The 24,467-nt window shown below is 53.5% G+C and overlaps 9 protein-coding genes across 9 annotated transcripts; 7 read left to right on the forward strand and 2 right to left on the reverse strand.

The window, feature by feature from the left end:
- Positions 1 to 637: 637 nt before the first annotated feature.
- D7B24_008704 (uncharacterized protein) lies at positions 638 to 1,809 on the forward strand (the record flags this gene model as incomplete). The annotated part of the gene is made up of 4 exons (XM_028642789.1): positions 638 to 760; positions 813 to 883; positions 948 to 1,044; positions 1,102 to 1,809. The coding sequence occupies 4 exons, from the start codon at positions 638 to 640 to the stop codon at positions 1,807 to 1,809; spliced, it is 999 nt and encodes a 332-aa protein (XP_028498480.1).
- A 1,036-nt stretch (positions 1,810 to 2,845) lies between these two features.
- Positions 2,846 to 4,730, forward strand: D7B24_008705 (uncharacterized protein; the record flags this gene model as incomplete). Its single annotated transcript, XM_028642790.1, has 8 exons — positions 2,846 to 2,887; positions 2,958 to 3,273; positions 3,326 to 3,498; positions 3,555 to 3,853; positions 3,908 to 3,951; positions 4,014 to 4,394; positions 4,456 to 4,651; positions 4,709 to 4,730. 8 exons carry the CDS (start codon positions 2,846 to 2,848, stop codon positions 4,728 to 4,730), a joined length of 1,473 nt encoding a protein of 490 aa, XP_028498481.1.
- Positions 4,731 to 5,214: 484 nt separating this feature from the next.
- Positions 5,215 to 10,033, forward strand: D7B24_008706 (uncharacterized protein; the record flags this gene model as incomplete). Its single annotated transcript, XM_028642791.1, has 15 exons — positions 5,215 to 5,545; positions 5,604 to 5,706; positions 5,758 to 5,892; positions 5,952 to 6,027; positions 6,089 to 6,166; positions 6,238 to 6,335; positions 6,387 to 6,468; positions 7,068 to 7,342; positions 7,410 to 7,437; positions 7,496 to 7,647; positions 7,706 to 7,812; positions 7,903 to 8,279; positions 8,349 to 8,459; positions 8,530 to 9,120; positions 9,170 to 10,033. 15 exons carry the CDS (start codon positions 5,215 to 5,217, stop codon positions 10,031 to 10,033), a joined length of 3,408 nt encoding a protein of 1,135 aa, XP_028498482.1.
- A 121-nt stretch (positions 10,034 to 10,154) lies between these two features.
- D7B24_008707 (uncharacterized protein) lies at positions 10,155 to 12,190 on the reverse strand (the record flags this gene model as incomplete). The annotated part of the gene is made up of 9 exons (XM_028642792.1): positions 10,155 to 10,233; positions 10,287 to 10,538; positions 10,597 to 10,780; positions 10,838 to 11,131; positions 11,193 to 11,262; positions 11,314 to 11,730; positions 11,808 to 11,888; positions 11,948 to 12,001; positions 12,059 to 12,190. The coding sequence occupies 9 exons, from the start codon at positions 12,188 to 12,190 to the stop codon at positions 10,155 to 10,157; spliced, it is 1,563 nt and encodes a 520-aa protein (XP_028498483.1).
- A 413-nt stretch (positions 12,191 to 12,603) lies between these two features.
- Positions 12,604 to 14,156, forward strand: D7B24_008708 (uncharacterized protein; the record flags this gene model as incomplete). The annotated part of the gene is made up of 4 exons (XM_028642793.1): positions 12,604 to 12,993; positions 13,051 to 13,231; positions 13,290 to 13,549; positions 13,602 to 14,156. 4 exons carry the CDS (start codon positions 12,604 to 12,606, stop codon positions 14,154 to 14,156), a joined length of 1,386 nt encoding a protein of 461 aa, XP_028498484.1.
- An 801-nt stretch (positions 14,157 to 14,957) lies between these two features.
- D7B24_008709 (uncharacterized protein) lies at positions 14,958 to 16,722 on the forward strand (the record flags this gene model as incomplete). The annotated part of the gene is made up of 4 exons (XM_028642794.1): positions 14,958 to 15,131; positions 15,336 to 15,400; positions 15,457 to 16,041; positions 16,104 to 16,722. 4 exons carry the CDS (start codon positions 14,958 to 14,960, stop codon positions 16,720 to 16,722), a joined length of 1,443 nt encoding a protein of 480 aa, XP_028498485.1.
- A 608-nt stretch (positions 16,723 to 17,330) lies between these two features.
- D7B24_008710 (uncharacterized protein) lies at positions 17,331 to 19,077 on the reverse strand (the record flags this gene model as incomplete). The annotated part of the gene is made up of 4 exons (XM_028642795.1): positions 17,331 to 17,435; positions 17,491 to 18,282; positions 18,344 to 18,715; positions 18,772 to 19,077. 4 exons carry the CDS (start codon positions 19,075 to 19,077, stop codon positions 17,331 to 17,333), a joined length of 1,575 nt encoding a protein of 524 aa, XP_028498486.1.
- Positions 19,078 to 19,480: 403 nt separating this feature from the next.
- Positions 19,481 to 21,315, forward strand: ACAD8 (Isobutyryl-CoA dehydrogenase, mitochondrial; the record flags this gene model as incomplete). Its single annotated transcript, XM_028642796.1, has 10 exons — positions 19,481 to 19,633; positions 19,694 to 19,920; positions 19,974 to 20,001; positions 20,053 to 20,105; positions 20,154 to 20,298; positions 20,359 to 20,601; positions 20,659 to 20,720; positions 20,770 to 20,816; positions 20,875 to 20,939; positions 20,998 to 21,315. The coding sequence occupies 10 exons, from the start codon at positions 19,481 to 19,483 to the stop codon at positions 21,313 to 21,315; spliced, it is 1,341 nt and encodes a 446-aa protein (XP_028498487.1).
- Positions 21,316 to 21,861: 546 nt separating this feature from the next.
- Positions 21,862 to 24,393, forward strand: D7B24_008712 (uncharacterized protein; the record flags this gene model as incomplete). Its single annotated transcript, XM_028642797.1, has 5 exons — positions 21,862 to 22,007; positions 22,085 to 22,261; positions 22,331 to 23,069; positions 23,128 to 23,379; positions 23,428 to 24,393. 5 exons carry the CDS (start codon positions 21,862 to 21,864, stop codon positions 24,391 to 24,393), a joined length of 2,280 nt encoding a protein of 759 aa, XP_028498488.1.
- Positions 24,394 to 24,467: the final 74 nt, after the last annotated feature.

A 24,467-nucleotide genomic window follows, 5' to 3' on the forward strand; every position in this document is an offset into this window, starting at 1 on the left:
ATGATGTCAAGTGTTTTGGGATAACACATTTCTGCTCAAAATGCTGACAGCTCAGACATGGTCCTCCCGGCTCTCCCTGTATGCACCTTGTTCTTCGCTGGGAACAGAAACTGCAAGCAGGGGCAGTACGGGGCCTCGAAGGTGGCGGCCGTCTCCTGGCCTTGCGGCGCGTCCTGGTAGTCGAGCGCCGTGACGATGCGGGGTCGATATTGGAGTCGACATCCATGGCTATCTACTCCTATTCTCCAAAAGCTGGCGATGAAGACGTCTGCCAGGGGTTTGCTGCCGCGGCGGAAATTCCGTTCAATGTTCAAGATCTGTCACTGTTCAACAGTGTAGAATAACTTGCCGATTCGACAACAACATCAAATTCAGGCGCGTCAAAAGAATACGACAAGATCCAAAACGAGAACCGTACGGTCGCTGTTCAATATAATCGATCATACCGTCGATCGCTCCGGAGCCCCGTTCGGAACCCCGTTCCATGCCGTTTTGGGGTTCGCGTTTACTCCGAGCCACCGAACGGGACCCCGAACTGTCGGCGGGATTTCCGCTTACTGCATTCTATATCACTCAAAAGCTCCGGCGATAGTTCGCGCCAAATCAGATCATCTCATTTCAGTAATCATTCGAGAATATGACACAAACAGAGAACACTACAGCCCGGCGTCCGGCTTTTTCGGAGCTGCCGCTTCGAAAGGGGGATCCCTCCTATTCGGCATGGGGCTACTGGGGGCCTGACGACCAGCTCGGTACCCTGGTGCGTAACTTGGGATGAATGAGGTTGATTCTGGTGCTGATGAAATGTCCAGAACCTGATCACGCCTTCTGTCGTCAAGAACGCTGGCTTGGAGATCAAGGAGGGTCTACGCTTCAGTCTCAAGTATGGTGAACCCAGGATGCAGCACATGCAAATAACGGACCATGCTGATTCTCTTCCTCCTTAGCTGGTCACTTAGTGAACCAAAGACGCCAGGCTTTCGAAGGCATGAGTTCGCATACGAACATTCGATCGTAGGGCCTGGTAACGTACTTGATGATACTGTCAGCTGAGGACCGAAGTCGCGAGTCGTCTGAACACGAATCTAACAAGATCCCTAGCTCAACTTCAACACGCAAAAGAGCACACAATGGGACGGCCTGCGACACTTCGCCTACCAAAAGGAGGGTCTATTCTACAATGGCATCACCAAGGATGACATGCTCCAGAGTCAGGAAGGATCCCTGGGAATCCACAACTGGCACACAAAGGGAGGTATCACCACTCGTGGTTTCTTGACTGACTACTGGGCCTATGCAGAGGAGCTCGGTCAGAGATATGACCCGTCGACTCCGCATGCCATAAAGTACGATGACATAGTCGCTTGTCTCGAATGGCAGCGCGGACAGTCGCCAAGCGGCCTGGAGCCACAACCCGGCGACATTCTGATTATCCGCAGCGGCTTTACAGCGCGGTACGTCAACCTGAGTGCAGAGGAGGAGAAGAACGTGGGCGAGGCGTGGCCTCCAGCCTCTTGTGGTCTGCAGCAGGACCGCCGTCTGCTGCAGTGGCTGTGGGACAGCAAGTTCGCCGGTGTCGGAGGAGACGCCCCTGGGTGGGAAGCGTTCCCAGTAGCGGAGGAGGCAGGGTTCATGTTCCACGAAGTCCTGATTTCCGGCTGGGGCTGCCCGATTGCCGAGTTGCTTTATCTGGAGGACCTGGCCGCTTGGTGCCGTGAGAACAAACGCTGGACATTCTTCCTGTCGTCGTGCCCCCTCAACGTGCATGGAGGAGTGGCGAGTCCGGCCAACATGATTGCTCTAGTGTAGTTCAAACGTGTGCTTCAAGGATACATTTTGTAGCAAAATTGTTGTTATTCTCATGGCGTGTCCTGCATGTATCATTAAAGGTTCGATCCTAGTGCCTTGACGCCATATCTATCCCACGCAACTGTAAATGCATCAACCCCAGCAACGGATGGCCCACCGATGCAAGACTCCTCACCTTCCCCGAAAGATATGTATGCCTTTTGCCGAGGGAACTCAATACATGCCCCAATCTTTGCAGTGTCTTGTCCACGTGCGTTCACCTGAGCTTCATACAGTGGTTGTAGGTCATAATTATGGGGTTCGCTTGTCTTTTCGATTCTGCTGTGGCGACTCTTCAGGTTGCTGCTCGAAAGCGATCCGAGTTGATAATGATGGATCGTGGGTGGCCCCCTGAGTAGCGATTGGGCAGCCTCAAAGAACGGGCCGGCAGATGGACTTCGGAGAAACGCCTCGTGAGCCTCGAGGCTCGTCCATTGGGCCAGCGAGACGGCAGTCGGCGGATGCTGATCGTCGGCAGCAGGGTTGACGACAAGTCCAGTGATCAGCGAAATGAGACCTGGCTGAGCCAGAAGGATTGGTTCCATCTTCTCGGTGAAGACGCGGAGAAACTCTGGGTAAGAGACTCCCAAGGGGTTCTGGACCATTTCCGTTACAAGTGGAGCCGCCATTGTCGTTTGTCTGTTGTTTCAGTACTTGATGGCTCTGGTGTTCCCCACGACTCTGCATCCTGAGTGTTCCAACAGCTTATTAATATCTCTGGCGTACCTTGGAGCGACTGGGTCGCGGGAGGAGGATAATTGCCGCGAAAAGTCCCTGGACACCCTTGGCGGGTGGTGGGGGTGCGGAAGGTCACGGAACCTTATACTGACATTCCGCGCGTTGCCCGGAACTTGTCGAGAGATCGGGCCGGCGAGAATGGGATATCATGACGTGGCCCCATCGCATCGCCGCCATTTTTCCAATGCGCCTCTGCGAGATTGCACTCACAAAACGAATCGCTTGGATTCGCTGCACACTTATCGAAAAAGTTATCAATATGGCTTCTCTTCCTCCCCGCAAGCTCTTTATCGGAAATGAGGTATGCCGCGGCCGGACTTTGGTGGTGTTGCGGGATTGAGAGACGCTACTAATTTGAGATCGACAATCAGTTTGTAGACTCCCAACACAGCAATGGCGAAAAGTTGACGTTGCTGAACCCAGTTGACGACTCGGTCGTCGTGGATGACCTTCAATTGGCCGGAAAAGAAGATGTTAACCGAGCCGTCGCGCTTGCGAACGAGGCATTCCGAAAGGGACCATGGGCTTCGTTTACTGGTGTTCAGCGCGCCGCGTGTCTCAACAAATTCGCTGATATCGTCGAGAAGAATGTCGACCATCTTGCCTACTGCGAGTCCCTTCCCACTGGACGTCCCATTGCAGGCATTATTCACATGGATTTGGCTCACATGGCCCAAGTTTTCCGATGTAAGGTCATCAGTGAAAACGGAGCTGTGAAATACCTTTCTGACAGGATCAGATTACGCTGGATGGGCAGATAAGATTGCTGGACAATCGTTCTCAGAAGACAACGGCTTTGCCAAGATCGTAAGATACGAACCTCTGGGCGTGTGCGCGAGCCTGGCGTCCTACAATGCGACTTTCCTCTACGTCGGCTGGAAGCTTGCGCCAGCTCTAGCGGCAGGAAACACGGTTCGTTGCCAAAGCTGTCCTGTTTCGTGGCACGCTTCGTTACTCATTACCATCAGGTCATATTCAAGCCCTCCGAGAAATCCCCGCTGGGAATTCTCGCTATGGCGCCGCTCTTCGCAGAGGCTGGATTCCCGCCTGGCGTCGTGCAATTCTTGACGGGCGCCAGAGAGACTGGAGCTTTGCTGTCCTCACACCAAAAAATAGCAAAGATCAGCTTCACTGGCTCCATTGCCGCTGGAAAAGCTGTCCAAGAAGCTGCGACGAATAGCAACCTCAAGAAAGTCACTCTGGAGCTTGGCGGCAAATCAGCAGCTGTGGTGTTTGACGATGCGGACTTCGATCTCTGCGTGGGCTGGTACGCCTTTCTTACCTTGAACTTTGTTGAACAATATCTAATTTGGCACCCTAGCGTCGGCGGCGGCTTCCTCGCCAACTCGGGGCAGATTTGTGTTGGTAAGTCCAACAGATGAGACTGGCGTCTGGCGTCGATGGCGAAAATTCTCACCAGTGTGCAGCGGCCTCTCGCGTGTTGATTCAGGAATCTATTGCACCCAAGTTCATTCAGGCCATCAAAGAGGTCTTTGAGCAGGCCCGAGACGGTATGGGCAGCAGTCCTCTAGAACTTTCGACGCAGCACGGCCCGATAGTCGATAAATCACAGTTCGACCGAATCATGGGATACATTGAGAAAGGCAAGCAATCTGCCGAGCTCATCACTGGTGGTAACAGGAAAGGATCTAAGGGATGCTTCATCGAGCCAACGTTGTTCGTCAACCCAACCTCGGACAGCCCAATCTGGAAGGAGGAGATTTTCGGGCCCGTCCTCACAGTTAAGACGTTCAAGACCGAGGAGGAAGCCATCGAGCTAGCCAACGACACAGTCTACGGACTTGCCTGTAAGGAAGCGCCGATGAATTTGATTGCTTGTGGAACTAATATTCTTCCCTTCTTCCACAGCGTGTCTTTACACATCAGATCTCTCACGAGCCTTGCGTGTTTCCTCGGCCCTCGAGAGCGGCGGAGTGTCTGTGAACTCTCCGTACCTCCCGGAGCTCAACACTCCGTTTGGAGGTTCAAAGCAGAGCGGACAAGGCAGAGAACTTGGCTCTCACGGCCTGTACAGCTACCTAGAACCCAAGTCAGTGCATATAAAGTAAGTTGGCCCCAGCGACGTGCGTGGCGTAGCCGTACCGTGCTAATTGAGGCTTAGAATTACGGCAGCCAGACTGTAAGAACAATGCAACAACCTGAGGAGAAGACGTGTGCCGGGACTTGTTAATCTATATCTGCTATATATCACGAAAACCTTCTTGACTGAGATAGATATGCTGAATAAGCGGCCGAGGCGTATCAACAGATTAGCACCGTATAAGGTTTTTGCCCCGAAGTAAATAAATTAAATTCTTCATCACACGTTAAGACAATTCGTCAAATGAATGGGGACATGTTGCATTCTTAAGAGTGCTACTACCATTGATCGCCGTCCGGCAAGCATCGTGCCGAATTCCGTATTTGCCGGAGAGGTCCATCGTGGATCCGCCGGGAGAGGAGACCTCGGCATCAGTTCCGCTGGCGCCGAAGACCCTACAGACGCAAAACAGCCACTTGGGAAGATAATTAAAATGACTACAAAGCTCAATCTGAAGATTGGCACTTTGCATATCAATCCTTCTCGATTTTATAGAATCCGCACGATTGTCGCACATCTCAATCAAAATGGCCGAAGTCCGCACCGAACTCTACGTCAGGAGAACCCTCGTTGTGCCAGCCAGTGTACCAAAAGATGGTGAGCTGTCCAGTCGCAAAAGTCTCGCCGGGCCTTTGAGATTATCCGTCCATGATTACTCGGTTCTCGATGCGAACCCCGATGGCGCCACCTTCGTCCTCACACATGGCAATTCTTACAACAAATATTTCTGGGAGCTTATCATCAATCTCCTTCTGAAACGGCCGGATCTCAAGCGATTCATCAAGAGGTTTATCGCTATCGATGCAGCAAACCATGGCGATAGCGCGATGCTGAATCGAGGCGTGCTGCCAGTCGAAGGTCAGCGCTACAAAGCTCACGCAAAATAGGTGGGACGACATGCTGATTTGACGCGCAGCATGTTGGCACGATGTGTCTAGAGACATTCTCAGCACGATAGAATATGTTCAGGCTCAAAAGCCTGTCATTGGAATTGGCCACTCATATGGAGGAGGAGGACTGTAAGCGTCATGCAATTGGATATGTTGTTCCTGGACTGAATGCCGTTCTAGATGCCACGCAGCAATGCTTGAGCCAACGACCTTTCTTGCCACTATTCTAGTGGAACCGATTCTTTTCGCGATGGAAGCGGAGACAAAGATGGTTGTTCAGATGGCCTTACGGCGTCGAGACACATGGAAATCAAAGTGAGCAGACGGCGAAATACTGAAACACGAAGGCCGGAGTAGCTAACGACAACACCAAGGGCGGATGTCACGGCAGCTTTTCAAAAGAGCAAAGGGTTTCGAAGCTGGGACAGGCGACAATTGCAAGTCTACCTGGTAAGTGACCCTCTTCAATCCCATATCGTCATTTTTCAGTAGTTAACCTTGTTGTGGCCAGGATCATGGAATCTATGCTGAAGATCCCAACGACCCCTCGTCACCCGTGCACCTTGCGACCCCCAAAGAACAGGAAGCTGTAGGTGTCTTCAAGCTCTCCCAGCTTTACGACAATGCGTTGTGGAATCCACTGACATACATCCACCGCAGGCCTCCTACATTGCAGCGCCGCATCCAGTCATCCTTGAGCTTATCGAAAAGTCCAAGGGCCGAAATCATTTCATCTGGGGTGGAAACAGTGAGGTCGTGTACGTTGCAATACAACCTAAAGGAAACCCTGCTCGCTGACTTCAAAATAGCAATCACGAGAGACAGGAACATGTCGCGCGACTGATAAAGCCACCCAGTACATCGCAGGTCATGGCGGGTGCCGATCACGCAGTGAGTATTGTGTCCGTTATGCCCATACTGTCATTCATTTCTCACACGTGTGATCATCAGATCCCGATGTCGCGCCCTGAGCAATTGACTGCGGTTATAGCCGAGCTGGTGATGCCACTATTCGGTGGCTGGAGCGTAAAAGGCAAGCTATGAGACGCGCGGCGTTGCACGTGAATGATTCAGGTGGACGGAAATTCCGTAATCAGTTCCGCAGCTGCTCTTCCTTGATCAGGGGGTCATCGCGAACAGGGTCATTCGCCAGGATATACGCTACCCCGGACAGCTAGAGCCATGCGGGGTCCGGGGTAGGCGGGGAGAGGTTAGGGGTGCTGTGTCCAGACCTCCAGGGTCTCGTCTACAAGCGATTTCCTTCAGCTGTGCGCTAAAGCCAAGACCGGGCGCTGCCAGAATCGCCAGAATCAGCAGTAGCTTGAACTTTACGTTAATTGACTAGCGACATCCCTGCAGCGTGTGCTCGGTTTCCATGGGTCAAAACTGAAGAATGACTCGCCAGCATTGTAGGCGCCATTGATCTCCCCGAATGCCCCACGCGGGGAGACTCACCTCAACGCAATCTGTTTGCTGAGACCACATACCAGTTGCACATCAACATCGACTGCGACATCATCGTCGTCATGGACTCCGACAAGCAGCAAGACAGTGCCAAGGCATCTTCTATTGAGGTCATGACCACCACAGATCGTGTTGACCACGGTTCTAAGAAGCCGGAACGCCGGCTATCGCATTCGACCGACGCATCGAAGAACAGCAACAAGAAGTCGGCGGAAAAGCGAGCAGATGATCGAGCAAGTCCAGATTCTGCAGAGCAACCAGCGAAGAAGATGAAGAGGGGGAAGTACATTTCAAGAGCTTGGTATAACGATCATTCTCCCGATTATCTCATGTCTTCGGTTAGGCCACTGACACTTGCCCAATGCTAGCACATCTTGTCAACAGCGAAAAGTAAAGGTTAGTCACACGAGTTGTACGCATATCCCAGGAGTTCTGCTGCTGATTCCTTCCAAAGTGCGATGGCGGCGAGCCGTGTGCTCAATGTATCGCCCGGGACCAGCCATGTGTCTCCGCGCCAAAAGGCCATAATTCACATGTAGCGATGGAACAGCGAAGCCGCACTTTCAGTGTAGGCGAGGTCGATGCAGTGCGTCGTGCAGGTGGCAGGTAAACGATGCGCTCCTTTCCCACATTGCGCTTCATGAAGATTCTGACCAGCATGCAGCACCGCGGGGAACGCCAGCACTATGGAACTGCTCGCTCGCTTGGCCGAAGTGGAGCATCGACTAAACATGATCCCGACATCCAATTTCGATGCCATGCTGTACAAGAGTCAACCACATCATGCGAAAGGTCATTCGACGGCAGGCGAGGATCACCAGATCTCCTCTACGACTGACCTGTCAAATGTGATGGAGCCAGACGGCCAAACGTTCGCGGGTGAGATCTCGATGAGCCCAGGCCTTCAAGGCATGGATGACGACATGGATAGAATGGCCGCGGACTCATCCGGGATGATGGCAGAATATCCATCTAGGTCTCCGAATCCTGCGTTAGACAGTTCTCCGCGAAAAATTCGTGCCTGGTTGGAGGCCATTCTCGACCAACACGGCGTCGTTGCTGATGAAGAGGCCTGGAGACGATATTTGCACATTTTCCTTGAGGAAATCCACATCCTGTACCCGATACTGCACGCGCCTACTCTCTGGGAGACTTTCAACGAGATGTGGGAGTACTCCGCTCTATGGCCTCTCACGAGCTCGGCAGAGCGAGAACAGAAGCGGATGGCTGTGGCTCTTGTGTGCTTTTGTTTGGCTCTCGGAAGGTGCAGCGTATCAAGCCGGGTCACTGATGCGAATGGTGTGCAGTCTGCTGGCTGGACTTTATACAGTGTTGGTATGAGCCTTCTTCAAGACTCAACAGAAATGAGCAACACGGCCGCAAAGTCACTTTTAACTCTACAGATGCTCTTAATCCGGGTGAGTAAGCAGCGGAAACGTCAAAACAGTTATTTCGCAAGTGAATCGCAGCGCTGATAGGTTCCTCCAGGTAATCTACCTTTTCCGTCTCGACGCTACGCAACGGGCGACCCGACTTCTTGCCCTGGCAGTATCCAATGCCCACATCATTGGTCTACACCGACAGAGCACCCTCGAAAACATGCCTGCAGTCGCCAGTCAAATGTATACGAGATCGTGGTGGTCTATTTACGTACTAGATCGACGTCTGGCAATCGAATCCGGCCGGCCATACCTAATCCAGGACAGCAATGTCGATACAGCACTGCCTCTAGACCTCAGCGACGCATGGCTGACTCGTTTCCAGTCGAGGCCCGAGAAGATCTCACAACTGCAGAGAGAGGTGGCACTCGAGCTTGCCAGCGAGCCGATTACGGCGATTCCGTATATAGCGGCGATGGTACGATACTCGAGAGTCGTAGGGAAGGCCTGGGAACTACTTTACGGTGTCAAATCCGCAAACTCGACATCGTCTCCGATGGTGGAGTATGCCGATACAGTCTTGACTGATCTCCTCGACACATTGCCTCCATGTTTGACATATGACCTCAACATCCCGAATGAGGTGCAATTTGCATCAAGGCTGCGATGGCAGGTCAAACAGACTGTGCTACTGTATACAGTGAGTTGGCCATCCCCACACTTCTGCGATCACGACTAAACAAACACAGTGCACACATTTCCTCCGCTTGCTCATGCGACGGCCGTTTTCATCTCACGTACGACGTTTTGATCGAGCCGAAGACGATGAAGTCGAGTGTGCTACAGTCTGTGCCAGTCTCGCGGCGAGAATACTGAACGTACACGAAAGCATCCAAGACGATACTCTCAAGTACTGCTTCCCATTCAGCCATTATCTCACGAGCTCAACAATGATCATGATGGGACTTTTCACACGAGAACCCAGCTTGAAGAGACGTCATCGAGCCACAGTTCTAGCTGCGACTCGCTCGCTCAATACCTATTGTCACAGAATATGGGTGTCCGGAAAGATGATGCGCTGGGTGCAGAAGCTGACGTCCCTCGTCCAGCGCACATTCAAGGAGGGAGGGACGGACCGCGAGTCATCACAACGACGGGATAGCGTTTCTCTTAATCAAGAGGTCAGAGGAGATGATATGCAGCAACTGACGCCGCATTCAGACCAGGCCATCGAGTCTGAGAATGGCATACCAGCAGACTTTCAGCAAACCAGACTTTTGAGCGGCTTGCAAGCGGGGAAGCAAGCGCTTGGTGGTTCCCCGTCTTGGAGTTTTGGTACAGACGGACAAGGCCCAAACCTTCCAGACTGGGCTATGTCGGACTTTAACTTCGAAACCATCATAGCCGGAGAGGGTTCGGTTCAAAGGGCCCTCCAGTCTGGAGATTTGGCCACAATACCGGAGAATGGATCCTCCACAATGAAGATCAGCAACATTGATTTGGACGAGAGCATGTTTGGTTCTCTTGGTCCGAATGGAATCTTCAACCTTGACATGGACATGGAGCAGGCCACTTTGGGTCTTTTTAGCCCCGACATGTCTAGGTATGCGTGAGACAAATGAAGATGATGAACGGGCAGGCGTCGGTGTCAGCGGGCTTGGACTGAAGAAAACATTGTACTATCTACATTGCCAATCTTAACAACGTTCTAATGCAAAACCTCGAATGACCAGGTCACAGCCTCGCGCGTTCCTGAGTTTCACGGCGGGCAATTGCTGCTGGTAGAAGTCGTCGTAGAATCTTCCCAGCGGGGCTTCTCAAATGTCAGCATAGTCTTCGCTGCCCTCTGGAAGGGCGCTTGCTTACTTTCTGGGAATAGCCTTAAGAATGTGAATGCCTCCCGAAATTTGCTTGTATCTGGCAACCTTGGAGTTTGTGTGTGCGAGGATATCTTCTTTAAGTCGCTGTTGCTCTTGGTGGCCCTCTACATCAGTGGTGATGTAAGCGACAGGCATCTCGGATGTGCCGTGGTCATTGTACACGCCACAAACAGCAGCGTCATTCACTAATGGGTGGGTGATAAGGATGGCCTCAAGTTCAGCGGGAGCGACTTGTTGCCTTCACGCCAAAGTCAGTACACGAAATGATCAAAGGTATTTCAAGCGTGGCAACTTACCCTTTAACCTTGATCATCTCCTTCGCCCTGTCGACGATAAAGAGGTATCCGTCCTCATCAACGTAACCAATGTCTCCGGTCTTCATGAATCCATCGGCAGTCATGGGGCTATCGACCTTTCCACTGCTGACGTATCCCTGCATGATGTTCGGGCCACGGATAATAAACTCTCCAATCTTCGCGTCTGTGGCACGTCAGCAAGTCACCTTTCGGCCCAGGGCAGATAGGTCCCAGAACGCACCGTTTCCGTCATCGTCAATGATTCGCATTTCGATCCCAGGGAGCAGCCTGCCAATGGTTCCTTTGAGGTTGACTTCGTTCTCTCGCTGTGAGGCCACACTGGGGCTGGCCTCTGTCATACCGTACCACTGGGTGACGGCGCAGCCGAACCTTTTTGTGAGCTCATCTGCTTGTCTCTGGTTCAGTGGTGCAGCTGCGTTCATCATACACTGCACAGATGAGAAATCTCCCTGCGCAGCAAGCGGGTTGCGCAGAAACTCAAGTGCGATTGGGGGGACAACATTAATATGTGTGACTAGAGGGAATCATCAGTGACGAGCGTATAAATCCAAGATCGCCCGTGGGTCAATTCTTACTGCGATGCTTCTTGACAGCTGCAAGGAGCGGGCCCATATCAAACCTCTTGAAGGCCACGATTGGCGTTCCCTAAACCCCATCATTAATCCTTGTCCCCAAAGCTGCTCTGGGTCATCTTACCTGGCAGACGTATTGGCACGAGAATCCAGCGAGGCCCAGAATATGAAAGAAAGGCACGATGAGAGCCACAACAGTTTTTGGTGTGAACATCCCTTCTAGCCCTTTTGATTGCTGGAAAATGTTTGCCACAATGTTGCCATGGCTTAGCTGTACTCCTTTGACGAGACCCGAAGTGCCGGAGCTGAAGCAAATAAAAGCCAAAGAGTTGGCGGCAGCTCCTGGCGGAAGGCTTCTCGCCTCAAAATGAGAAGAACCGTGCTGCAGTACGTGCTCGACCTCGAGTACCCTGACATCGTTGCCGTGAGCTTCCAGAGAATCCCAAACATGCAGGGTTGGCCTATGTGGAAGGTCGGTCGTGATGAGAATTGCATTCGAAAGCCGCGAAAGAAGATCTTGTTCAACCAGCACATGTTTAGGCTTGCTTAGTCCTAGAGCATGTGATAGTTCCTGGAACTTGTCAGTCTTGGTCGCGTCAAGCAGAAGTGGACACTGACACTAGGTTCATAGAGAGGGTTCAGTGCTGAGACCACCGCGCCGGTGGCTAAAATAGCATGGACGCAGATTGGGAAATAGTGCTTCGGGATCCAGAGTCAGTTATTTGAATCCATCAAAAGAAAGATTGTAGATTCCGTACTCGATTTGTTGATAAGATGCCCACGACGTCACCGGGCTTCAAGCCAATCACGGTCTGGAAATGATGAGCAAGCTTCCTGACGCCAATCCGAAAGCTTGCATAGGTGAAAACTGTTTTGCCTGAGAGGCCATCAATTATCGCTGGATGGTTGTCGGGTGTATGGTTCAAGTTGTAGTTGAGTAATAGTTCTGTCAAGGTGAGATCTTTGGGATACTCGAGCACATGCTGACTAGTGTAAATCATCTTGACGGAGGATTGCTTTCAAAGTGTACCAGCAAAAGAAATCAGAAGAGCCGCAAAACAATTTGTGAGCTACAAGAATCATAGCCCAAGCTCACACAGGACCTGATGGCATTTTGTTTAGCCATAGCTGGTCACCGGGCGTTCGGTCCAGGACCCCGAAGCTACGGTCAACCCCGGACTGGTCAAGTTCCGGCGACTTCGGAATTTCGATTAGCGCTCCACTCGCACCCCAAAGATGGATTTCCAGACTCTCCGGAATTATTTCCTCACATCGCCCATTGTCCTCGAGACGTTCGCATTGCAGTGCTGCCGATACAAACACATAAAGTATTCGATTGAAGTCGGCACTGAAATTCACCGCCAACTTCACACAAGTCTGTTACTTGCACCCATATCACTTCTACACCAAAATCATGTCTCCAACCCGCGCAAAGGTCGCCTTCGTCACTGGTGCGAATGGCATTACTGGCAATGCCATTGTCGAACACCTCATACGTCAGCCAGCGACCGAATGGTCCAAGATTGTCATTTCTTCCAGGAGGACACCTACACAAGTGTTCTGGCAAGACCCTCGCATCCGCTTTATTGCATTGGACTTCTTGAAGCCAGTCGATGAACTTGTGGAGGCTATGAAGCCGTTGTGCCACGACGTTACACATGCCTTTTTCGCCTCCTATGTCCACACTGCCGATTTCGCCAAGCTTCGGGACCTCAACGTTCCTTTGTTCAAGAACTTCCTTAGTGCCATTGACACGGTCGCCTGGAACTCGTTGAAGCGCGTCTGCCTCAGCACTGGCGGAAAGGTAGGCATTCGGCCTTGATCCATTCATGGAACCGGGAACTCACACACAGACGATTAGAACTACGGCGTGCATCTTGGCCCTGTCGAGGTCCCAATCCACGAAGGAATGCCTCGCTATGAGGATCATGGAGAGAACTTCTACTACCCTCAGGAAGATTATCTTTTCGATCTCGCGTCCAAGAGAGAATGGGACTGGAATGTCATCCGTCCCAACGCCATCATTGGATTTACGCCTGCTGGTAAGTCATAATGCCATCGAAAAATAAAAAAACGTTGTTTCTGACAGTATCGCAACAGGTAACGGCATGTCTGCCGCCTTGACTCTGGCCATCTACATTCTGACTTGTCGTGAGATGGGCGAGGTACCTGTCTTCCCCGGAAACAAGTTCTTCTACAACTCTGTCGATGATGCATCTTACGCCCCCAGCCTTGCAGACATGAACGTTTGGGCAGCTACATCCGAAAATACCAAGAACGAAGCATTCAACCACACCAACGGTGATGTCTTCGTGTGGAAGCACTTCTGGCCGAAGCTTGGAAAGTACTTCGGTGTTGATGTGAGTTTTGTCTCTGGCCAGTCCGCTCTCACTGCTGACTCGGTATGATTAGTTCCCCGAGATACAAGAATGGAGCGCCGCGGGTGACGGCCAGCGCATGGAGCATAACTTCCTCATGACCCAATGGGCCAAAGACAAGGCGCCCGTCTGGAAACGTGTCGTAGAGAAGCATGGTGGAAATCCCGAAGCATTCAACTGGGGTACTTGGGATTTCTTTGACTGGGCAGTTGGCAAGGCTTGGCTCACTATTGGCTCCGTTTCCAAGGCTCGCAAGTTCGGATGGACCAGGTACGATGACACATACGACACGTACATTGAGACCTTCCGCTCCTTCGAGAACGCTGGCATTCTTCCCCTCACTGTTGAGCAGCCGTCGCCGCCAGCCGATACCAGAGCCAAGCTCGCTCCTCATCCTGGCGATGCGGTGGCCGCACGCGAATCCGCGGCTGCCTTTAATGGCTCCAAGAAGGCTGAGCCCAAGTCTAATGGGGTTGAGCCTCAGTCACATGAAGTAAAGAGCTTCATTGTGGACTCGAAGTTTGGCACGGACGTCGGTCACGTTGAGACTGTAGAAATTGTCAACTGGGGGCTTGGTCATGGTGCTTAACGTATTCTGGCGTTGCTTTACGTAGGCTTGTTCAATTCACGTCATTTCTACATCACAATGAAACACATCCTAAACTCGTGAGCCCTCGTTCTATATGCGCAAATACCAAGACACATGTTCGTCTGCGTGAAGAACCAATCCTTTACCGAATACTTTAGCGCGGTCAAGATGCAATGCCATCTGTAGTCGAGGCAATGAAGTTAGCAGGACATCGGAATATGATACGACGGAATTCAAAAATCGGCATCGACATAACACACGTCACTCATGTTGAGATGGCTCGCTATCCGCAGGATCCGGCGATATCAGTTGGTTGATAAAGTTGCCAAGCAGTGTTCCGTCCAGTGCTTGGCAGATGGAATTCGCCAAACCTTAATGGTTCCAAGGCATGATCGATAGGCCAAACGACGTATTACAGGTTGCACCATATTAGTTAATGGTGAAAGTTGGTTGGTTGCGGAAATCCATCGGAAATTCCAAAGTGGCTTTGATGGCCAAAACGCCCAACGACTAGGGGGCGAGCTGTGTCACAACCTGAATGGAGACCAAAGCCACCCCCAATAGTCCCACTAGGTTGTGGAATTTCCCTTGGGGCTACCCCACGGGGACCCCAGGCTCGCAATTTCGGGATGGAGGTTTTGGCGGTTCAGTTGGCCATCCAGTGCAAAGTCTGGCACATGGACCTTTGGTTCAATCGAATAAAGACAGTCGTCGCCCTCGACCATTTGTTGAGGGTCTTCAGTAGACAGAACACCACTCAGCATCTTTGCACCTTCCAGCAACACCAATTGCTTTTGAGTCATGGCGATCACCGAGAAGACAGACGTTGAACACGTCTCGTCGAGGGATGTGGAAGCCCTGACCAAGCGCCCAACTGTTGAGCCTGTGCCGCAATCTGCCAAAGCCGAAGCTGGTGTCATCCTTCGCGTTGACACGGCAGCTGATACAGGTCTACGCCTTGCTAAGGACGGACATGTAAGTATCTCCTTCCACAATCACTCGAGGCGACTTTCACTGACCACCCCTCAGACTGTTCTTCTTCCGCAGCCTACTGATGATAGAGATGACCCACTCAACTGGCCATCATGGAAAAAACATGCCGTTCTATTCGTAGTCGCATGGGGAGCGTTCTGTGCCGACTTTACATCAGCTGCAGGCAGCGCTCCTATTCTGTTGCAGGCTCAGGAGTGGCATGAAAGTATCAGTCGAGTGAACGAGACCAATAGCATCAACGTCCTCATGATGTGAGCATTCTCAATGTCTCCGAAATCGAAACCTTTACACGTACTGATCTTCTTAGGGCTCTGGGTGGTTTGATCTGGGTGCCAATGACTTCCATCATCGGCAGAGCCCCTACACTGTTCTGGTCGAACCTCATAGGTTTTCTCTTTACGATTGGAACAGCTCTCGCGCCAAACTTTACGACTTTCTACGCCATGCGTGCGCTGAAGGGCTTTTTTATTACGTCTTCGCAAACCATTTCGATTGCATTCATTAGAGATATGTTCTTCCACCACGAACGAGCTCGCAAGATCGGAATCTGGGCCCTGCTTTACATCGCCTCGCCTTACTGGGGTCCTCTTGTGGGCAACTTTGTCCTCGGCGCCACCCACAAGTGGCAGGATGTATTTTGGACCTGTGTCGGTGTGTGTGCTCTAGACATGATCGTTATTGTCATGTTCCTCGACGAAACTTGGTATAACCGCGAAATTCACTCTTCCAATCAACCTCGACGTGGGACAGGCTTTTGGTCAAGAATGTCCCGCATTGTCGGCATTTGGGAGTTTCGCAACCAGAAGGGCTACTACAAGCCTGTCTACCAATCTTTCAAGAAGTACATCATTACTTTGACGAAGCCAGTCGTTTTCCTCGTCCTTGCCGCATAGTAAGTTTTCAGGCAGATCTACCGCAGCTTGTGTCGGAAGCGGACACTAATACGGTGAACAGTCTGCTCTTCTTCGCTTGGGCCATTGGCATCAACATCACGACTGCTATTCTCTTCGGCACCCCACGTGAGTTTGGTGGCTACGGGTACTCATTCACGAGCCTCGGCTATCTTTATTTCTCGCCCATCGTCGGTGTCATCTTCGGAGAGGTATTCGGCCACTACATCAACGACTGGATCGCTCAACGCTACGTTCGTAAGCACAATGGTGTCTTCGAGCCCGAGGCTCGTCTTTACATGATCTACCTGGCCGCTATCCCCATGATCGGAGGTCTTGTTCTACTCGGCCAAGCACTCGACCGTCATCTGTCTGTCGCAGCGGTCATCATGGGATGGGGCCTTCACAGCTTCGGAATCATGCTCACCTCGGTGGCGGTCTCTGCGTTCGTGTTGGACTCGTATCCAACCGCCCCTGCTGAGGTGTCGGGCTGGTCGAACTTTGCCCGCGCCATTGGAGGATTCAGCGTTGGCTACTTTCAGCAGCCCTGGGGTGCCAAGGTTGGGTTCGATGGCAGCTTCGGTACCCAGGCTGGGGTTGTCGCTTTCGGCGTGATTATTGTTGGGATTGTTCACAAGTACGGTCACTCTCTACGTCTCAAGGCTGGACCGATCGAGCAGTAAGTAAGGCTATATTAGTAGCCCTTTCCAAGTTGAGGAGATGCAAATCGCCCTGAAAGTACTCGAGCATGGAGGATATGTGGAAGGCTCTGGGAGCGTCGAGACGCAATTAGTTATTTGAATATCACCTATTATCTGTAGGCCATGGCGTATTGCGAGTATCTGCGCGTGACCAAAGAGCCATTGTTGCGTTTTTCTGGGGTGTTCTGGGGCGCTTACAGAGTATGCTGTGTTCACCAACTTCACCTGGGTAGTAACGTTGCTAACGATAGGATCCACAGCGAAACTGGTCAGGAGACATCTGCGGAGCTAACGCACAGGAAGCTTCAGGGGGCTGGTTCAGGGGCTGAGGCCATGTAAAAGCGTATACAAGGGCAGTAAATGCCCTCCAATTTGCAGAGGGCCAGCAGGGCCAACACTCAGACGCTTTCTAAGCCCCTAGCTCATAATTAACGGCGCAACAGGCCTGTAGAAAGCTCCTTCACTCTGCTCGGTCCACCATGTTGGCATGCCTCACGTCTTGGAGATTGTCAAGCCACGCTTGAAGCGGATTATCTACCATGCGTAATGAACTTTGTTCACGTATTTATTTCTTCAATTTCTTTGTTTTTCTACAAAATACTTTCCCTCTCCTTGAGTCTGACAAATAAATTGCTCTGCTTGACAAACCAGGCGTTGTGCAGCACCCAGGGCGAATCTGGATCGACCAATTCAAGCTTCAGGCGACGTTAGTCAAGGTGGTCATCTTGAGCAGAGTGTAGCATAACTTACTTCGAAAGTCCTCAGAATCGCTGGTACAAGTTTGAAGATCTCAAGAAGCGAGATGTTCTTCCCAATGCAAGTCCTGGAGCCGGCGCCGAACGAGAAAAGACAGCTCTTCATCAGGGAGAGTTCAGCCGGATTGGCATCAATCCATCGCTCCGGGCGGAACTCGTCGGTTCCTGAGCCAAACACCGACTCATCACGGTGCACGACCCAGGCCGAACAGCCAACGATTGTCCCTCCAGGAATACGCTGACCGGCAACATTGATCCCTTGACTTGGCACCACTCGCTCAAGCGTGAGGCCGGCGGCGGGATGGCATCGGAGAGCCTCGTTGATGACGGCGCTCAGGTACGGCAGGGAGCGCACCTCCTCCCACTGGACCAGTGCATCCGGGCGTGCAAATCTGCCGGCCTGACTCTCTGTGGATAGTTCATGAATGAGCTTCTCCATCTTTTCTGGGTGCTTCAGTAGCAAGTAGAACACGGCCCGAAGGCTGATGGCGGTTGTATCAGAGCCGGCAAACATGTTGGCAACCGTCAAGGCCAGCACGCGCTCCTCGCTGATGAACTCCGGATCCTTCTTGCGGGCATCCTTGAAGCGTGACAGAAAGTCTTTCCGCGCTGTCTTTCCGGTGGGTAGCTCTTCCTGAGCTTCTTTCTCAATGTCGCTCCGCTCTGCCATTCGCCTTTTTGCGAACTCAACCACGGGCGAGTTGAAGTTAAGGAGGTTGTGTTTGCTCATCCACATTCTGAAGGGGTTCTTGAGCAGCAGCTTATCCAGGATCGGCAATTGTCCTATCTGCGAGCGTGAATCAGATTGACTTTTCTCTGTTCCATACAAACAAGGATGGAGGACTTACAACCGCCACATAGTTAAGCAGACCCTCGAGGTTGTGGATGATATCATCAACATCCTCACCACGGTCCACAAAACCCAGTCTCTTGGAATACGTCAACTCGCCAATGACGTCGAAAGCATAAAACTGCAGCCATTGGCCGAAATCAAGTTCGCCGTTGGCCTTTTCGTTCCGGGTGTACCGCTGCTTGAGCTGCTTCAGGAATTCCTCAGAGGTCGAATCCACGAGCGGCTCAAAGTTGACCAGCGTGCTCATCGAGTAAGCGCTGGATACAGACCGTCGCAGCCTGGCATGGAACTTCTCGTCCGTCGTGTTGAACATGCTCTGGAGGCAGTGGCCGTTGGCGATTGTCTGCTGCACAGGGTAGAAGCCCGACTGTCGCGCTGATGAGCGTCATGTTCCCGGCCGAGGCGCAAGGGGAGGAGGTTTACCTTGACAAACCCTGCATTCAGAGCGTAGATTGTCTTGATCGCCTCCGCGTTTCCTACCGAGACGGTGCGCGGTCCAAGCCGGACCAGTGGGCCGTACTTTTCGTGCAGTTTGATGTGCGAGAGCTCTGGTCGACGTCCCCACACGATGAACAGGCGCCACCAGTCGGTGAAGCTCGCGGCGAACGGGCCTGGTATGCCATTGAGCCCTCCGCCGAACCGGTTCACTAGTAACTTGGCAGCGAGAAGCGACAGAATGAGGGCGAGATACCCAAGAGGCGTCTTTGGTAAAACTTGTTCGATGAGCATGTCGGCGGTGGTGGTTGTTGGCTTTTCGACGTGCAAGTGTTGGTGGCGCACCACAGGATCTTTTCAACAGTATGGTCTTACAAGCCCTGGGAGATTGCTTCCTGCATTCGACGTACATGTATCCACACGTTCGTTTCCAGCAATTATCAATTGCAATTCAGAGCGTGCAGCATATGCCCAGCCGAATGTTCCGGGTGACGCGGGGTACCCCGGAATCACGCCGGAAATCTCCACCCACATTCCGTCTTGGTCGATTCCGGGCGAGGAAGATTGGGTGGAGCATGGCGTGTTGGTCAACGCCGAATGGACATAGATCATGGAGGAAAGTCGGCATTTATGCAGACGTATCAGGCCCGATTTCAGTTCATCAGTGTTTCTTTGGTCTGGTCGTATCGAATGCAACATGTCTGTCCTATCAGAGAACATTAAGACGAATTGGGTCTTTGGCTCGCCTCTGCCGTTTGCCGAGGCGCCGTGGGCGCGGGGATGCCCGAGCCCGTATTACAAGGAAAGCCATCGCAGGCTGCGGCAAGCGATGAGAGCCTGGGTTGACAAGGTGCGTACTACAAAGGCCCGCTGTCGCAACGTTACGTCGTGCGGGCTAACATCTCGGCAGCACCTCTTGCCGCACGTCCAGGACTGGGAAATCGCGGCGACACTGCCAGACGGTCTTTACGAACAGGCGGCGAAGGATGGCCTCTTGATGCCCATGGCCTCCGGGGCCAAAGTGCACCCTGAATGGAAGGGAAAATATCCCATCATCGGCGATGTTCCTGCCGTCGAGTGGGATGGCTTCCACGACTTGATCATTCACGATGAGTTTGGCAGGATAGGCGGCATCGGGTGAGTTGCGGCATCGATCCATTTCCCCACCCAACTACTGATGCACTTGATAGTGTCGAAAATGGCCTTGTTGGTGGTGTCGTAAGTATCGCGAAGCTGACATGGAGAGGGCTCGCTGACTCTGCCACATAGACCTTGGCAGTTCCTGCGTTGCAAAAGTTTGGCTCCGAGAAGCTGAAGAAGACGTAAGAGGTTTTCGATCACCGGGTTGGCCCAAGTCTGACATGCGACAGTGTTGTGCACGATATTCTTTCCGGCCGTGCCCGTATTGCACTGGCTATCACAGAGCCAGAAGCCGGCTCCGACGTTCAAGGCCTTCAGACTGAAGCACGGCTATCAGACGACGGATCTCATTTCATCATCAATGGCCAGAAGAAGGTCAGCCAAGAAGATTCATGTCCATCGTCCCAGGCGTCCTGTCTGACACATCGAATATAGTGGATCACGTCCGGAATGTACTCTAACTACTTCCTCGCCCTGGTCAAAGAAACGACTGGAGACATGACCCTGCTCGTGATACCAAGGACTGAGGGACTTACTACAAGGCACATGACCATGTCGGGATCCACGGCTGCCGGCACGGCATTTGTCGACCTCGACGAGGTTCACGTCCCCATTGACATGGTCGTCGGTGAACGAGGCAAGGGCTTCAAATACATCGTGTCGAACTTTAACCACGAGGTACGTCCGATTCTGGGGTTTGCCTCGACTCCCTTCGGGCGACGCTAACACAGCCAGCGGCTGTTTATTGGCTTTCAAGCTCTGCGCTGCGCGAGGGTGTGCCTCGAGGACTCGATTTCGTGAGTATATTTCTGGCTCTCCCAAGTTGCATCGTGCTCACAGCTGCAGCTACTCGTTGAGCCGAGAGACGTTTGGGAAGAAGCTGGTCGAGCATCGTACGCGAGAATTCCGCCCCACGAGGACATGATGAGATGCTGACAGGCCGGACCACAGCCGTCATCAGGTTCAAGTTCGCCAACATGAGCCGAGAAACAGAAGCTTTGCAGTCCTGGATCGAGGTAGGCTGACGCGACACGTATTGTTGTGGAGTTGGTCGCCGCTAACTTGTCGCCACAGAGCTTGATCTACCAGTTGTCGCAGCTGGCTCCGGCCGAGGCAGACCTCCTGCTCGCAGGCACGACGGCGCAGCTCAAGGCTCACTCGGGCATCGTCCTGGAGCACGTCGTCCGCGAGGCGGTGCAGATCCTCGGCGGCATCGGTCTTACCAGAGGTGGTCGTGGCGAGCGTGTCGAGCGCATCTGGCGCGACGTCAAGGCCATTACCGTGCCGGGCGGTAGCGAGGAGATCCTCCTTGACCTGGCGACGAGGCGAGCCTTGAAAATATCGGATGAACTGCGACAGGTGACGGGCAAGGGCGTCAAGAGCCGGATGTAAACAGGGTAGAACGGAGCGATAGAATCATCAGTGTACTCTAATCCATCGTGAGGATTCCACTTGGCATGATGCTAGCAAGCTGAGCTTGGCTGGGTACTTGTTCGGGCGCCGTTGGGAATCCATCCGTGCTGATTCGTCCCCCCTCTGACCAGCGGGCACCGAGCATGAGTCGTATGCGATGAATGTACCTTTTTGTATCTTTCCTGACGCAGGGCCACGGGGATGCGGGGAAGGCAGGGGTGGCGCTGCGTGCTGAAACCAGCGCCCCCGGCGCGCTGTGGACAGTACCTTTGTCGAGCCTGGGCGCAGGACGCTAACGCCTGCCACAGCTGGGTTCACTGACGGCACCCCCCGTATCATAGCGTGCGGTCCACTGGAAATCGCCGTCGTCTTCTCCCTGGTGGCCCTTATATGTCAGCATGTCAGCAGCCTTTCCCCTCCTTCTCCTTACGACGCCAGAATCTTGAAGCAGAGCTTCACTTTCCATCCATTCAAGCTCCAATGCCTAGACCGATATTCTACCATTGAGCACATCGCGCAACGACCATGGGGGCTCCAAATAGGTCTTCGATCGACATGTCCTCCAATGAACAACAAACAGAAAATGCCACGCCCTTCAAGCGGCCTGCAGCTGCCTCGTCAACCGGAGAGCCCGCCGCGAAAAAGAGGGCCAAGTACACCACCAACGCATGGTGAGGCGTCCCCTCCCAAGCTGATCCGCAAATCCGTATGCGTCTGCCGCGGCCGCTGCTGATTCGATCTCATCCAGCAAACAATGCCAGAAACGAAAGCTCAAGTGCATCAGAGCCGACAACCAGCTAGAATGCCAAAGATGCATCACCGATGGCGCCACCTGCGTCGTAGCACCCAACTCGACCACGCGGGCCAAAGACGTGGAAGTCGAGAAGGAATCGCAGGAAGGCACCATTGGAGATGACAGCAGCTCGTGGGTTCATCCATCATGTTGCCTCCCGACGTTCACGGGATGAAGACTCACATTGCCTGCGTATCACAGGCGAGAGAACCCCCAGATGGAAAACCTCGCCGAGGACATCTCACGCCTCCAACAGCAGGTTGCCACCCTGATCGAGGGCATGCGCGAACTCACCGAGCGAGGCCGCAGCAGCGACTACGGCGTCGCGCCCCTCGGCACGAACCAGCAAGTGAGCCCCGCGTACTCGGCCCACGCGAGAGCGTCGAGGCACAAGAGCGCCGAGCCGATGCAGCCGCACTTTGTCGGTCCCACGCGCCCTGCCTTCAGCCTGCGCATCGCCGAGATCTCCCTGACGCGCATGGGCATCGGGTCGAACGAGGCCCTGCCGCCGAGCGCCCCGGACTCGCGTGCTGGCTCTCCGGGGCCGTCGTCGCCCGAGCCGCAGATGGCGTCGCAGGTTGGTCTGGGCTACGATCCCCTGCTGACCTTTGCGCCGGGGGAGATTCTGCGCCTGCTGGACGTGTTCCAGGAGGAAGTCGAATCCGTCTACCCCTTCATCGAGGTGGCCCATCTGGCTGCCGGCGTCCCCCACGTCTTGGCCTTTCTTCAGAACCCCGAGGAAGACGTGGCGCCTTCGATGCGGCGAGCCCTGCAAAAAGACATGCGACTCATGAAGATTGCCATCGCCACGGGCATCGTCATCGAGGCACACGGCAGGAACGACGCGAGTACATTGCTGACAGACTCGGTCGAGGCAGAGATCAGCTACGCGTCGCGTCTCAATGTTGACCTCAAAGAGGTGCAATTGTGCACAATGCTCGTACGCACGAACATCTCTCCATGGATAGCATATACTAATCGGTGCTCTTCGTGAACAGAGCATATACCATTTCCACTGCGACGAGGAGCTCCTCGCCTGGCGTCTCATTGGCACCGCCGCCCGCACAGCTCTCGAAATGGGCCTGCACCGAAAACAGAGCTTGGTCGACAACTTCCAAGAGACGCACGACCGCAACCTCGCCGTTCGGGTCTTCTGGTGCATCTATGCCCTCGACCGCCGCTGGTCATTCGGCACGAGTCTTTCTTTTGCCCTTCATGATCGCGACATTGACCCTGAATTGCCCGAGCCGGTACGTCTTCCACCGTCAGGGACCAGGTCGTATGCTGACCAAAGACAGGGCGAGGGCTTCCAGTATCTCAGCTGTATGGTCGCCTACGGAAGACTGTGCTCGAAAGTGTGGGAAGCTCTTCCCCTCTTCGGCCCGTCGACCAATTGCATCCCCAAAGACACAGTCGGGTATCTCGACTACATGGCGCAGAATTGGCTGGCATCGATACCGCGGGAACTCCAGCTGCGACACCCACGCCTCGGCCTGGCCCCGCGCATGCAGCCTCGCGTCACCCACCGCCTGCGCACGCTGCTGTACCTCCGCGGCAACCACATCCGCACCATGATCCACCGCCACTACGTCCTCACCTCGGCAGCGATCGAGTCAGACCTCCAGGCTGCGCGAAACGTTGTGGACATTGCCCAGGACAGTCTCCAGGTGCTGGTCCACCTCAACGAAAGCAGCGACATCTACGTCCGGCAGCAGAGCGCGTTCAACTATTTCCTCCTCAGCGCCCTCGCCGTCATCTTCCTCGCCGTCTGTCACGCGCCCGCCACGTTTGCCGAGCCGTGCAGAGACAGCTTCCTCGCGGCGCTGCAGCTCGTGAAGGGCTTCTCCCGCCACGGCAGCGCCAGTCGTCGCCTGTGGAAGAGCATTCGGGGGCTCGTGCCGCGCGTCAAGTCGCTGGCCCTGCGATCCGAGGCGGAGAAGAGCCAGATGGAGCACGACAAGGAGAGACAGGCCGGCCTCGACGAGGCGCAGGCAGACGTCGAGACGGCTGTTGAGCACACGTACACCAGTGGCGGCGCGGAACGACAGCCCTGGCAGGACATGTGGCCGCCGATGGACGAGGAGATCAGCCCCGGGTTGAGCAGCTCGGTCCCGGATGCCTTCCACATGAGCGTCGACCTGATGAGCCTGTTCGACTCGTTCGGCATGCCACCGGATTCGGCCATGGCGACGGGGTCTTTTGAGGGCATGTTACCGATGGAAGGTGCGGATGAGATTTCACGGCGGTTTCAGGGTCTCATATGAGGAATGAATTTTTTTTCATCATTCTGAGCTTCATTCTGTGCTTTATTCTCTGCTCCATTCAGTCCTCCACTCCA

The sequence above is a fragment of the Verticillium nonalfalfae genome (assembly GCF_003724135.2).
Source record: "Verticillium nonalfalfae strain VnAa140/NRRL 66861 chromosome Unknown scaffold_8, whole genome shotgun sequence".
In the NCBI taxonomy this organism is placed as follows: domain Eukaryota; kingdom Fungi; phylum Ascomycota; class Sordariomycetes; order Glomerellales; family Plectosphaerellaceae; genus Verticillium; species Verticillium nonalfalfae.